General features: G+C 39.7%; 1 protein-coding gene across 1 annotated transcript in view; it reads right to left on the bottom strand.

Annotated features, from left to right (window-relative positions):
- The window catches only part of dgkh (diacylglycerol kinase, eta), an 81,473-nt gene that overhangs the window by 30,894 nt on the left and 34,571 nt on the right, over positions 1-16,008 (bottom strand). The window contains exons 4-6 of the mRNA XM_036209763.1: positions 14,664-14,744; positions 3,721-3,825; positions 368-500 (exon numbers count right to left, since the gene is read on the bottom strand). Coding sequence (XP_036065656.1) covers positions 368-500; positions 3,721-3,825; positions 14,664-14,744 — 319 coding nt within the window. The remainder of the gene's footprint in view (positions 1-367; positions 501-3,720; positions 3,826-14,663; positions 14,745-16,008) is intronic.

Here is a 16,008-nt window from a genome sequence, read left to right as displayed (position 1 = left end):
TCCAGTGAATTTCTTGCATAAGATCTATCTACATCAACATCATCAATCTAAATGTCCAAGTGAGAACCGCTTTGGATCTTAGTGTGAAGAACACATCAAGGCTCTTGTTTAGGTGAGAAGAATCTTTCAGTCCATTTGATTGATGTGGTTACAAGCAGACAACTTTATTTCTCTAAAATCCAAATTGCAATTTCAATCATTTTGAACCAAGAGATATTAATTTACTGCACCTTTTTTCCAAAGTCTTTTTATTTACACTCACTCATTGTGTGTTTTTGTGTCAGTAAACATGGCTTAAACTTAAAGGAGATCTTTGGATTCTCTGACTGGAGAAATGTCGAACAGTCTGGGAATGCGAGGGGCTTACCTTCACAGGAGAGGCCATGTGATGTAACCCCAGATAAGCTGTCTTTGCAGACGTTGCAAAAGGTGGGTCGTGCATGGGAGCAGGCGTACCAGTTGTGCATCCCTGAGAAGTGCTCCACATTAAACTGTGCTGTCTGGGAAAGAAGAGGTGAAAACAGGCCGCATGAAACACTCACAGGAAGTAAAGCAACAACAGGTTTTCTCAGTAGCCAGCTCCTCAAATGACAAACCCTAACCTTCTCGAAAAGCAGACATGTTCTGACAGAAGGTTAAAAATTCCACCTAAAAGCACAAAAAGTCTGCAAGCTTCTAGTGACCTGTAAAACCATATCTCAGATTAAAAACAAGAAGAAAACCTGATAAACTCCAGCTCCACGGTATAGGGTGCAGTCCTATAGTAGTGTTGAAAAAACAAACAGGACCGTCGGTGAGCGGGACTGAACGTGGGTGAGAGATGTTTGATTCAAAATGACACAAATCTCATACAGCCAGAAGGAAGTCTTACTCCTGTCATCTATTGATCTATTGTAAAAGTGTTCCCAGTAGTTTTCTTAATTAGGATTATGTCATTTATAGCCAAAAAAAGAACACAAAACCTGTTGTTGTCAAGGACAATATTTCTGCAGAAATGCAGATTTGCATTTTTGTAGCCATCAGGCCATTAATTTATAAAATGAAGCTTTTCACATTATTTTAATTATAAAGGTGTTACATTTTTCTATGAATAACAACTTTAACTCTTTACTTTTGACATCAATATAAGTTATTTTCAAAATAAAGTACTTCCTGTGGGTCAAATAAGATCTTCCCGCCACAGCAAGAAAGTCAAACAGAATTTTAACTTTGGTGCACATTTAGGCTTTTTCTGCTTTTACTATCAAATGTCAACATTGATGTAGAATACAATTTTTGCCATTTAAATGTAATTCTGCACTTTCAGAATTTTGCTTCTGAGCAACAACTAAACACTGTTGTGCAGCATAGATTAGACTATTATTTTAAACCTTTAGCACCTCTGTGTTAATATGTCATTTAAAAGCCAAACATCCAGAACTGCTCAACAAATACGAGACAGAGACTTCTACGGCTAAAAGAAAAGATCTGTGGCTGACGCGTTTAAAAAATACTAAAGTGATAAAGTGAACAGAATTACATATAAGATAAAGGAGTTTATGGTTTTAGATGACCGTATGTCTTAGTTAAATGATTAGTGTTTTAATGTGATTAACTTTTTTGGGTGATTAATTCATCGTGACATGTAGTTAATTAATCAATCAAATAAATCTATTTTATTTGCAATATTTTTAACCTAAATGTTTGTTACATTGTGAAGCAGTAAAAGATCAAAATACAAATAAAAAGGTGGCTTTATTAAGTTTTTTTGACATTATAAAAGACTTCCAATCTGTACTTTGACACCACCAACCAAGGTTTTTATTTTTATTTTTAGCAAATAACAATATAAAAAAACAAGAGCAGAAACATCAGGCCCTGAGTGTTCTAATTAATCAAAACACAGTAGAACACTTTTCTGAGCAATCCAAAAATACTGAACACACGTTGACATACTTTATTCCACAGTTTACCACAATAAGACAGTAGAAAGATTTTTTTATTTCCTTTAACCTTTTTGGAGGAATTTGATCATTTTAAAGACTGAGATGAAGCAGAAGAGAAAGAGAAGAGAATCTAAGAAGGAATAAATGAAACAAACAGGAATTGAACTATTTAGACTGTTTTTTAAATAAACTTTTGCTTCATCATCTGGACAAAAACAAGCGCTAAGAAGTGAACTTTCTCTCTAAAATGATGCTCTTTTTTTAACTTCTCATGACGATCACCTTTCTCAAAAAGGAGCTAGAGCGAAGCGAGGTTCTGAAGATGTTACCATCACAACGCGACACATCGCTTATTAAACAGTCTGCTTTGGTAAAAAAACAATTTAAACTTGAAAATATACCAAGATAGAAGTTCTAATAAATGATTTAATATTAATGTTTCTCTGAAGCGACCATGGTATGAGCAGGATAAAATGCTCCGTCAGGTTTGCAATAATACAGAAGTAACTATCTGATGCAAAAATGAGATTAACGTATTTTAAAAAAGTAAATAACACGCTAAGATGTCTCTAATAAATTAATTGCAATTAATAATAATGTGACAGCCCTAAAAACAATTATAAGACTTGTCAGACGTGCTGTTTCTTTCTTTTTGTTTTGAAGCTAAAGTCCTGTTAATGACAAATAATGGGGTTATGTGGCTAAATGTTTGTTTCGTAAGCACATCTCCTGACATCTCAAGATATCAACATTTACTTCATTTGAAAAAAAATATCTGAAATGTCTTTTCAGTTACAGTATTAAAGATCCTATGAAAAATCCATGTTTGATGTTTTCATTATTATTTGGCTTCAGCCACACATTTTAATTTCAGTGCATCCCTAACTTTTTATGCTCATATTGCTCACCATTTCATCACACTACTAATATCTGCGGGTTTTGTGAGACAACTTAAAATGTAAATAAAATGTATGCACAAATGATCATCAGGCCTGCACTCTTACTTTTGTAATTTTTGTGATGTCGAAAGCTTGTGTAGACTTGAATGCAACACAGTGAATTTAATTGCCTTAAGTGTGCTCCCTCACATCTGATATCTTCTTAACAAGAATAGTGTGAAGTTCACACCACACTGCATACAAGACTAAATCCCTCTGAGGTGTCTTTGATCACACACAGCGTATGTATGTAGCCAGTGCTTTAGAGTGGTTGCTGCACTGCAGTGTACGGAGGAGGAGGGGGGCAGAGTCTTATATAAGAGTTCTGTCTCAAACCAGAGCCATTAAGACTCTGGTTTCTGCCTCTTTTGCCAGAATGTTTTCAAGCTGTTGCTGTCAAATCTGAACCATGAGCTTCCATCTCAGCAGGACAGTGTGTGCGATGTTATATTTTTAGGATGCAAAGATGAAGCGGGAGTCAGTCCCTGTGCTGTCTGGCTGATTTCTGGGATGAGATGTGGGCTGACAGGAGTGAATGGAGAGCTGGGAGATGTGTGTCCTCTGCTCAATATAAAAAACACTGAGACTTTTGCAAAAATCTGTGATTTGCTTTGTCCAAATTGATCTTATTTGATAAATTACATCATCGAGGCTACAAGTGATGCAGCTGTGCATTAGTGCAGAAACTTCTTGCATCTTTCAGCTTTTGTAAAACAATCTGGGTGGATTCCCCTCAGCTCCACTTACACTTTCTTTCTACACCGCTCTGCTCGTCCCTGTTTACCGTCTCAACTCACACACATGCAAACAGGCAGAGGAAGTCCCCCCATCGCTGGGATTCGAAAAGTGACTCTTACCTCGTAATGCTCTCTGGACTGGACAGACTTGAGTGAGCTGATCCAGTCCTCCATCTCTTTCCTGTTCTCAGCACAGAGGATAAGCCTTCGGAATGGAGTGATCACCTGGAAGAGAATGGGCAGAGATGATAGCAGAGAGCGTGGCTGAGGCGCGTTCCTTCTCCGGGCTGCAGCATCTCTGTGTGACAAGAGCGATCCACTGTCTTAAAGGCTGTTCCCTCTCTGTTTCCCCCTCCCCTCATTTCCCACCATCTTTAATTGGTCTCCTTCACTTCAGCATCTTCTGACATGTCTGATAGTTGGTGTTACAGTGCTAGGGAGCATATTTGAAGCAGACGTACTTTCACTGATCTAAACCATTGATGTGTGATGAAACACTTTACAGCATAAGAACACAAACTTCAGTATAGATGTGGTTAAACAAAGCAATTTCAACTTAATGCCTTGGTCACATGCACCCATACAGGTGCTGCGGGTTTCTGGGTCGTCCTGCCCTGTAGAGGGTTGTAGAGAGAACCACAGGTGTGTCTTGAAGTTCCCTTGAGGCTCGTACGACCACTGTAAACGTTGTGCTATCCTTATGTTTACATTAAAAGTAGGGTCATCTGGACCCCACAAGACAGCCCGCTGAACTTTTTTTTCGAGGATTTTTTATCTTCACTGGTGTCCATGGCAGAAATGAAATCCTGTCAACCTTTGTCACGAGAGGGGTCACACATCAATATAAGGGCGGGGTCTTTTACGCAGAATCTCCGATGTTAGTATGGGGGTGCAAGTGATACGTGAGTGTCAGTAAGCCGCCCATCTAATTTCCTCTTCTCAAACAACCAGGTTGTGCAGAAGGAGCATACACCTTACACTTGAACATCACCAACTGGCTCCCTGTGCAGTTTGCAAGGTTTGGTTGAAAAAAAAAAAGAAAAATCTTTATGAGACCCCAGTGTCTCACCTGCTTCTCTCTTCTCACCCGTACGTGTTACTTATGTTATCATTACTACCTGACGCCCGCAGCACGCCCATTGGAAGAAATGTGCATGAACATTTTCATCTTATGGGTGTCTACAATCTTAGGTGCCACCTGTCCACCCATGAGGGCAGTTATGACTCTTTAACTTTAAGGTTGTTTACACCTTAAGGCAGAGTTCTCAAACTCATTTTACCTTGGGGCGACTGGGGCAGAGTCTGGCTCAGGCTGGGCCGTATGGGGTTCCATTTGTGCCAAAAATATGTTTTTGTGTCCACTTTCTATACCTTTGGAAGTTTTGAGCATTAAGCAAACTGAAACATCACAAAGAAGTGTAGATATGCAGAAGATATTGCTTAGTGGACATTGAACTTTCAAGTTAAGGTTGGGGCAACAAAATATCTACTTAGGAGCCACAAAAGCCCATGGACCGCCGGTTTGAAATCCCAGCTCTAGATGTTACTCAACCTGATTCCTACTCTCACTAAAGACCACAGTGTCGTCTGCAAACATCATGATCAACAAAGTTTACAATCTAACCTCATCTGTCAGTCTATCCATCACCACAGCAGACAAGAAGGAACTCAAAGCGGATTCTTGGTGGCGCTAGAGGAAAATCCAGTAAATCACCTCCTGTGATTTACTATTCTTCCTGACTATATGAGTGCTAGTTTTTTTCTAGTACCCCATCTGGGGGTTTCAGGTTGATTCCTGGTACTTCTTCTAGATTTTTAAAACATTCATTCCCACCAAATATATTTAATCAGCTGCATCTGCAATCTCAGCATGAATGTCCCATTTTCTCACGCTGGCTTTGTCCAGTTAAAGTTTTCCCTTTGGTCAGGCTTCACAGAAGATTACTCAAACATGGTCACCAATCCATTCAACAACCCAATAGTTAAGTTCTATTGTACTCCGATCAGTAAAAATCAGTACCTGCTTTTTTTTGGCCTTAACCACTTAGAGAGAAAAACTGCCAGATGAGCGTGGGATCTGACAAACTTTTTTAGTTTCATCACTGGAAGATCTGTGTCTAAACCTCACAGAGGAAAGTCTCTCAGGTCAACCATCAACCAATATTTTCTGTGAAATGAGAGGATCTACTGCTTACTAAAACTGTGTTTTCTGGATATAAATATTGCACTCTTTATGAAAATCAGGTCAAATCAGGATCATCTTAAAGTGAATGAAAATTAGACTAAATTAGAAAAATAAAAATTGAAAATTTGAAAACCATACCAACTTAGAATTCAGAGATTAGTTACTTTAATAGTATGTTGATACATTTACTATCAAATAATTATTAAATAACAAAAATAACAAACTACATCCTTTTTCATTCATTTTCTTGACCGCTGTGTCCCTTTCGGGGTCGCGGGGGTGCCGGAGCCTATCCCGGCTACTGATGGGCGAAGGCGGGGTTTACCCTGGACAGGTCGCCAGTCTGTCTCAGGGCCTCAATCACACACACATTCACTCTCACATTCACACCTAGGGGCAATTTAGAGTCACCAATTAACCTAGAAGGCATGTTTTTGGACGGTGGGAGGAAGCAAACTCCACACAGAAAGGTCCCAGCTGGGATTCGAACCGGGGCCTTCTTGCTGTGAGGCAAGAGCGCTAACCACTGCACCACCGTGCAGCTCACAAACTACATCCTCCAAATTAAAAGTGAATTTCAGTGAATTAATTAATTTTAATATATCTAAAGTTTTGCATGGATCTGTTACTGGTATCTGTCAGTACTCAAACATTCTTTCATTTTTCATGAAAGAATTATTTTCAGATTAATAATTTTTTAAAGACTAAATGATAATTGGAAAACCCTCACTACTTGGTAATGAAAGAAAAATCTTCATTTTTTGTCTTCTTTAAGTTGGTTTCGTAGAAGAAGAATCAAGTGTTTTGTTTTAAAGGCTGAAAATAGACTGAAGAAAGAGCGTTTATTGCAGTCTATTGTTATTCTTCCTTCCTTGCAGCTTCAACCTCTGCGTCCTTTTACTAACGTGAGCACTGGCCCTCATCTGAATCTGTCCTAACCATTTCAATCTGCTTCCATGGTTTTATCTTGGAAACATGAGCTGTCCCTCTGATGCATTCGTTCCTCATTATGGCTTCTATTGCTCGTTCCCATAATTTTATTGTGTGCCTCATCATCGTTTTTCATTTGTAGTTTCCACAACTCTGTATGCCTCCCTTCTTTTTAAAAATTGACACTAAAACAATTTTCTTCCAATCCTAGATCTTGTTAAAGCTTCAGTCACAACAGTACTTATGGGTGAATGTCTGCAAGTAAGAAATAGGCAAACTTGTGGTGCATGTAGGTGACAGTCTACGATTAACTTTAAAAGTCGTAGACAGCTTGATGAGCCTGTAGAGCAAAAATGGTCATGCATATTTTCTTCAACTCCTGTATGACAGCATCACCTGTGTGACATAAATGTGTGCAACTTATGAATTCCTCATAATTTGTCTACCACACCGACGACTGTCAGGTGTCAGCTCTCTGTCTCCCCCTCTGGCCACCAGTGAGAATCATCTCCAGAGCACTGAATGCACTCCATCTCGCAGCAACCCCAGCGCACAGTTCCTGGATGATGTTTTGCTGACTCTCATCTGCTAATCAACCACATATTACTTAAGTAAGTATTGTTTGTGTCACTCTGCCTGCATTACCAAGCGTTTCATCTGGATTTGATTTTGTTTTCTTGACCCTGTTTCGTCTCTGACTCTGTCTGCCTGCCGCCTGCCCTGACCCTCGCCTGGATCCTGACTTCCCAAGGTTCTTCTCTGATACCCCCATGCTCATTGATGACTTCTGCCTCCCTGACTCTCTTAGATATTAGGACTTTTAGACGTGCAAATAAACCTGTTGGAATTGGAACCAGCCATCTGTCTGTTCTGTGACAACGACAAAAGCATGTTCCATTTTCATGACATCCCTTGAGGTGGTCATACGAGCCTCAACAAGACATAAAGACACATGGATCCATGTGACTAAGGCTGAAACACCCAAGTCAGAAACTACTGCCATCTCTCCTAAACTCTTCCAGACCTCCACAGGTATGTTCTTAGGATCACCCTTCTTCCCTTCTTCCTTAGTAATCTTTTATACTCCCTGCATCACAACAACCACCTCTTTTACTAGTCTGAGCTGTATGATTCTGTGTTCACCAAACAAGGTTCACACAGTCAGTTTCAATGTCAATTCAGTGCAAAGATACAACAAGAGGTCCTGCGGCCCAATCTGAGTGCATAGCTCTGGATGATTCATAAATTGACTTTTGGCCAGCGCTCAAACTTGCAAAAGTTGAAAAATCTAATTTTTTTTGCATCATGTCATCCAATGAGGAACTGGGCTTGCTGATGACATCATGTTGATCATGTCATCATGACAGGGACATGGAGTTGAAGTTCATTGCTGCAGTTTGTGCCCGTCTTGAGCTTTCTGGCGTTCGTTTAGATTTGTATTATCTATATTCCATACAGGTTCCCCATTTATCAGTTGTAAGAAAGGCATAATGAGCATTCAGTGAGGCATTCTCTGCACTTAAGGAATGCTTTGAGCCAATTTTGGAAACAGCAATGTTGAGTTTCCCTTGACAATCAGTCTTTTCATAACTTGGGTACAAACACACACACAGATGTTATACCAGCAGAAATAGGGATTTCTGACAGAAGGAATCAGTTTGCATGGACCCAACACTGAAGGTGATGACCACCTGCTCAACTTCACAGTTTGTAGAAAATAGACATTGAGTTGGCTCAACACGCTTCGTTGGTTTCTAAGTTTCTGTTATTCTTTTGTGTGTCACTTAATTCCTGTCCGATCTGGCTGTAGCTGCTGCCAGATGGATCCTGCCTACTAACCAGTGGTTCTCAGTGGAGCAGCAGTCTGCACTTAGTTAATTTGTTTATTTAGGAGCATTCTGGAAGTGCATACTGTCAGTGGGACCATTTTCTTTATTTCATTCCCGTCTAGAACACCACACTGAGGACAATTAGGTTTTTCTATTTTTGCTTTGATTGCTCAGCTGTCATATTTATGCTTTTTCTTCATATTTTCACTGTGCTGCAATTTTTGTTGACTATTGAATGTATGTTAAGATATGATTCTCAACAAGGAATCAGGTTTCCAGCAAACTAATTTCAGCTCGAAAAACCCTAGATACTTTTCATGGTTGTGAGGCATTAAAATAGAGGTTTGGACATTAGAAACAAAATTTATGTTGGCTTTAGTTTCTTGTACATAAAGGTGGCATGATGGTTCTGCTGATCCCTGCCTTGTTGCTGAATAGATGCAAATAGCAAAAAAGTGGTTAAACAGGTAAAAATATTTTATCTCAATGGATACTGGATCAATATTGTTTGTTTACCCAATCAATCAATCAATTAATAAATCAATCAATATCTTGTTTGACATAAAAGGCATACACCCATTGGCCACTTTATTAGGCACACCTGTCCAACTGCTTGTTAATGCAATTTTTTAAAATTAGCCTATCACACAGCAACAACTCATTTAGTCATGTAGACTAGTCAAGACGATCTGCTGCAGTTCAAACCGAGCATCAGAATGAAGAAGAAAGGTGACTGAAGTGACTTTGAACGCGGCATGGTTGTTGGTGCCAGACGTAATGAGTGTTTCAGAAACTACTGATCTACTGGGATTTTCACCCTCAACCATCTCTAGGGTTCAAAGAGAATGGTCAGAAAAAGACAAAATATCTAGTGAGCGGCAGTTCTGTGGGCAGAGATGTCTTGTTGATGACAGAGGTCAGCGGAGAATGTCCAGACTGGCTTAAGCTGACAGACAGACAACAGGAACTCAAAAAACCACTGGTTACAACTGAGGTCTGCAGAAGAACATCTCTGAACACACAACACGTCCAACCTTGAGGCAGATGGACTACTGCAGCGGAAGAACACACCGAAACTAGACAATAGAAGATGGAAAAATGTTGTCTGGTCTGATGAGTCTCCATTTCTGCCACATTCAGATGGTAGGGTCAGAATTTGGCATCAACAACATGAAAGAATGGACCCATCCTGCTTTCTATCAACAGTTCAGGTCGATGGTGGTGGTGTAATGGTGTGGGGGATATTTTCTTGGCACACTTTGGACCACTTAGTACCAACTGATCATGGTTCCAACACCACAGTCCACCTGAGTATTGTTGCTGACCATGTCCATCCCTTTATGACCACAGTGAACCATCTTCTGATGCTACTTCCATCAGGAGAAGGCTCCATGTCATAAAGCTGGAATCATCTCAGACTGGTTTCTAGAACAATGAGTTCACTGGACTCTAAAGATCTCCACAGTCACCAGAACCCAATAGAATCGTTGGGATGTTGTGGAACTGGAGATCGGCATCATGGATGTTTAGCCGACAAATCTGCAGCAACTGTGTGATGGTATCATGTCAATATGGAGCCAACTCTCAGAGGAATTTTCCTTGATTCTATGCTTCTGGAGATTAAGGTAGTTCTGTAGTCCAACCCGGTACTACCTAATAAAGTGGCAGGTGATCTTACATTAACATAGGCTAATAAAAAGTCATAAAACAAAAAATTAAAAGATGAACATAAAATAGTGGAAATGATTTTTAAAGCACATTAGATTTTTTTGTATCAGTATTTCCTCTTAAGAAAAGGAGAATTAATCAAACATAGTTTACTGAGGATGACAGTCATGTCTTTCTGAGACTACCAGTTGGGTTGGGCTGATCACGTTGACTTGAAGGTGCTCCGCCAGCACAACACATTCACACTAATAATGTCGTTCTTCCCTAAACACGTGAAGTCGTAAAAACAAACAGAATGACTATAAACTCTTCAGAGGACCAGCTGGTTGTTGCACACATGTTCTGACTGATTCATGTACAATTCAAATATTCCTAAAATTCTCGCAAATAAATTAAAGACAAAGATAAATATTTATTCATCAATTAAATCCTATTGTCTGATTTAGCAAACAGTCTATACCAAACACACGGCAGGAGCACACGCTGTTACATAACTGTATTTTTGGGAGTTGACATGTGAAAGATGTCCTCCACACTCTATTAAACATGTACATAAAACATGATGTAAAGACACTATGCAATATGCATATAGAATTTTCCCATCAGCCAGCTTGAATTAGCTCAACTGAGCGTCAGCCAGCAGCTCAGAGAACATCCACTCGGGGGTGGGCAGACCCACATGCAAAGCGACAAAGCTGTAATATGCAGTGTCAGAGTGATGGGGAGTCGTTTTCCCGCCGCTGACAGGCGTGCATCACTGGAAGCTGCATGCGTGCAAATGAAGCGCATTACCTTTCTGCCTCCTTCCCAGCACTGTGTCCTTTATTTATGTCTCAGCCCCTGTCCTTCCTCTCCCTCCTCGTCCTCCTCACTCATCCTCCTCGCTGGCTCCGCACCCCACCCCCGCCCCCTTAAGGAGTACTTGTGCAAATGCAGTCAGCAGCAAAATGACATCACACCAGGATTTCCTCTACTGGTCTGCTTTTTTAAACACATCCTCTCCAGCCAATAATAATTCAGCAAGCATCTCTCTGCTTCTGTTGCTATTTCTGTCTCTGTCTTTTCTTCTCCTCACATAAAATACACATTTTTTATGAAGGTATTTTTTCCTTCACTTTCAACAAACCGGCAGAAACAGGAACCCCCTTCTGATTCCAGACATTCTCCATGCAGGTCCTGGAGGTAGAGACGGTGTTTCCGAGCAAAACATGTAATGGATGATTGTCACAGCACGTTCAGCAGACACCTTTAAACATGTTTAAAGACCGGTCATGAGGTTACTGAAATGTTTCTAAAAATGGCTCATGCTCTCCTCAGAGCTCCGCTCCCCTGCCTTCCTCCTCCTCCTTTCTATTTATAGCTGCATCACCACAGAGAACAGAGGAGAAAGCTCAAAGCTGGGAGCTCTTTGCCCAATTTTGATCCTATAACCAAAAAAGAAAAAGAAAAAACTTCCAGTCTGTCTGGAATCAAACAGTCAGGGAGAGCTTGATCGATTTTCAGAGAGTAGGTGTTTTCATTGTTGACGATTTAATAAAAACTTCTCTGATCCCTTTTCAGAGGAATGTTCTGTCACGTTTCGGGTCAGACGAGGGAACTTAAATCCTACAGTTTACAGCTGTCTGAAAGTACCACTCCGATCATGTTTGGATCTATTGTAAAACTGTTCCCAATTGGGTTTTAATAACGATTATGACATTTTTGACAGAAATAAAAGTCATTTTCTTGGAGTTCATTTGACGGGAAGGCCATCCCCTCTTCCCATTACCCATCTGTTTACATGTTTTCCCACTACCTTACAGCCCCCAACCTAACATTAGCGGCGCAAAAAAACTGGCTAGTTATATTGGAGCTATCCAGCTGTACAGTTTTGAGCCAGATGCAGCTCAGATGACAAAAACAAAGACGTTCATGGATCTATGGCCAAATCCCAAATTTTCCCTTCTCCCTACCCTTCCATTTGTAGGGGCATTAGTAGAGCTCTGGGTGTCTGCAATAGTTTTTCCAAGCAGAGGGATACAGTTGAGTCGCGAGCGTGATCTGCGTCGTGCTGCGCTGCGGAGGAGAAGCAAATTTCTTCACGTGGATGTGCTCTGAAGAACAGAAGTTTACATTTAAAAGTAAGTAATGACTTCTGGTTTCAGCATGACCTTTATAAAGTCATAAAACCGCTGTTGTCATGTATATTAGAGCGCTGGAAGCTCTGAGCTAACGCTGGCTGACCGGCCACTATTGATGACATCATCGAGTGGAAGAGCAGTCCGAGTTCTGAGACACTATTTTTCCATAATTCTCCGTTTGGAGGGCTAAATGGAGGGATTGGGAGAAAAGGAAGAGAGAAGGGAAGAATTCCGATTGACCGTATTTGTTTGCAAGTGGTTGAATCCACTTGTGATTAAATTTTAGCCTTGCAATTGTAGCGTCACGACTACCATCTTTTTTAAACTGAATTGTTCCATCTGCTCCAGATTCACAACGATGTGAATGAAGAAATACTCAGAAATGCAATTTTAAACTTAATTTTCTTTAGATATGTCCTCCATCATCAGAAAAATGCTACAAGAATATGCTAAAAAACCCGATTTTCATTAAGTGGGTCTTTAGAATGACACCTCCCACATCTCCATTGTTACCAGGTACACTGTGCACCACTTATAATCTGGCTTTGGACATATCTGATGAAGCCACTCTTCATTTCGAGGTACCACGGCCGGCTCTCTCACAGCTGTGTCAGTCTGAGTTAAATCATCCTTGTCCGTGTCGGAGAGGGAGCCTCCGAGAGCAGAATGCTTTTCTTTAGCTACTATCGCTGTTTTATTTTCTGTTTTTTACCTTCTCCATTATCCACAAAAATCTTAGCTCCTCCTAAAAAGAAATCCTGACAAAGAATCTTCTGCTCTGCTATTGGATTTGTTATAAGGAGAGTCAAAAAGCATGACAATTCTTGTTAGTGAATCTTATTTTATTTTTATGTTTCATACAATTTGGTTGGAATTTAGAGGAGGCGGAACTTTTAATCAGAGCTAATCTTAAAAAGGTGTCTTGAAATTTTGACATCTAGAAAAAAAAGACGTGTCAATTTTACGTTTATTTGTCATGCATTTCACAACTTTTGATTTTTTTTTCCATCTCTAATGATCACACCGACATTTTTCTTTTACATTCATGTTTATAATTTTTTTTTTTGGTTTGGTGTTAAATGCAATGCAGTGTAGCTTCCTTTTTCTTAAATATAAAGTTCTGTAAAATCTATTTTTTCCTCTTTCTGTTTTTATTTCTTTTATGTTTTTTAGAAACTGATAGAATAAAACAAAACAGCAAAAAACTCACCCAATAATTAAAAAATACTCTTTATCTGTATAACTATGAATACTCAATGCTTTTGTATTGTAGTTAAAAAGTCAAGTCTTCTTTTACTTTTATAACTATGAAAAACAACTTTATAACTACAACATATTTCTTCTTTCAAAATTTTTTGGTCCTTTTTAGTTTATTTTCTTATCGGTTGGATCTCCTTTTATTTCTTTTGAATGTCTATAATTGATATTTTAAAGTGCTCTTTCATTAAAATGATTTTAAGATAGGCAAGGATGAGATGGCAATAAAACAACAAAACAAAGATGATCCCTTGTAGATTTTTACAAAGTTTACAATGAGAAAATGTAAAAAAAAACAGAATCAAAAAGTCAACTAAAATAGTAGAAATCTTCTCATTCTTGTAAAAAGAAAAAAAAGTTTCAGAAAACATTAGTAATTTCCAGAAACCTAAATGAAATGTTGAAAAACCTCTTATTAAATAGGCAGACATTGAAGACGCATTTCAAAAAAACTCAAGCGTCAAAAATCAAACCTCATTTATATAATTTAAATTTCTGGAAATTACTTTTTTTCTGAAACGTTTCATTTTTACACCTCATTTCAATTTTTTTTAATTGTGTTTTAGTTTGTGGAATTTTGTTTGGATTCCAGAAATGTCATGGTTTTTTTTCAATACTTGTTTTGCTTTTGTGCATTGGTGGTATGGTGGTAGCATAGCTGCTTGCCATGCAGTTTACCTGGGTTCAATTCCGACCCAATGCATTAAAAAATCTAGACTACCTTTGGCCCTGCGACAGACTGGCGACCTGTCCAGGGTTTACCCCGCCTTCGCCCATCAGTAGCCGGGATAGGCTCCAGCACCCCCGCGACCCCGAAGGGGAAGAAGCGGTCAAGAAGATGGATGGATGGATGTTTTGCTTTTTTTAATGGTTGCTGTGATGGTTTTTGCATTAAGTGATTGGTTGGTGTGATTCACACTTCAAGGCCACCGTATAAATCAATGGAATAACTCACTAAACAAGCCTTTCCACCACATACAGTTAATATGAGAAACTATTAGCATGTTTCTAATCAGTGTTTGACACTTAAACAGTCCTTCCTTTGTGAGAATGAAGACCATAAGATGCACTCACTGTGAAGCTGTTGTTGACATTCTTCGTGCTCGACTCGGCCACGCTGGCATCCGACAGGTCAACCTCGTCAAAGATTAGGGACTGAGCAGATGGGGCAGACATCCCATGAGAACAGCAGGGAGATAAGGACACAAGAGAACAGTTAACTTTATGAGGACTTTTGATGCAAAGTGACTTCAGCTTAACTTATTGCGGAATATGGTTTTGACATCTGGCAGACTTGTGAAACTTATGTGAGCTACAGCAGAGAAGAGCGTTAATGTAATGAATTGATTATTGAATGACAGCCATTGACAGTCAGCCACAGTGGATAGATGAGCAAGCTTCCAGGACAACAGTCATAACATAAACAAGAAAAGTCACGGGTTTCGGCTTCCAAAATAGAGAGGAAAGAGTGTAGTTCCTCAATTTGATCATCTCTGCTCAAAGGTTTAGAGCTGGACACAGAAACAGCAACATTTTATACAAATTTCATGAAATTCAAACATGTATCGTATTTTCTGCAGTATAAGGCACACTTCAAACGAGAGGAGGGAATATTGAGGCACCTCACGATTTGATTCAATTCAGATTCAGGAGGCAACAATTCATTTATGAAACGACTAATAAAGCAGCTTTCAGTTGTTATCTGAGTTTAAATGACATGAGATTTTAGCGGCCAGTTTTCGGTAATTAAATGAGTAGTTATTGTTAGGTATAATTCTGTGGCGATTGAAGTCCAAGCATCACACGTTAATGCTATACTGTCGGCTATCTGTCAGGAGTCAGAGCTCCAACTCCCCCTCTGGTCACTGGCGGAAGCAGTCTCCAGAGTGCTGACAATCTGACATCACCCACCTGCTTTTTAAGCACTCAAATCTTCACTCTATGCAAAGTATTGTTTGTGCCACCTTGCTTGCATTACCGAGCATTTCATTCTGGATCTTCTCTTTCTGACCCTGCTTCATCTGTTTGCCTGCTCCCTGCCCTGACCCTCGCCTGGACTCTGACTTCTCTACTCTTTTCTCCATGCTTGTGATTGACCTCTGTCTGCCTGATCCTGATTTAGCTTTGTGGACTTTTAGCTGTGCTTAGATCCTGTCTGAACTATCAACCTGCTGCATGTGGAACCAGCTGTCTGCCCGTTTGTGACACATTCGTAATTTCTGCCATGACTTTTGCTTTCGTCTCATAACGCTGGTTGACCGTGTCGATGAAGAAGCGGCGGGAAGGGATGATGTATCTCAGCTCTAACGTATGGAGCAATGTTTGGAAGGCCTCAGTCTCCACCACAGAATACAGTTTCAAGTTCTTTGCTATAAAAGCCCGGATTGGCTTTTGTTATTTGCTTTTCCCTTTTCTAACA

This window comes from Oryzias melastigma, linkage group LG21, assembly GCF_002922805.2.
Source record: "Oryzias melastigma strain HK-1 linkage group LG21, ASM292280v2, whole genome shotgun sequence".
NCBI classification, from domain to species: Eukaryota; Metazoa; Chordata; class Actinopteri; order Beloniformes; family Adrianichthyidae; genus Oryzias; species Oryzias melastigma.
This window is presented reverse-complemented; position numbering and strand designations above follow the sequence as displayed.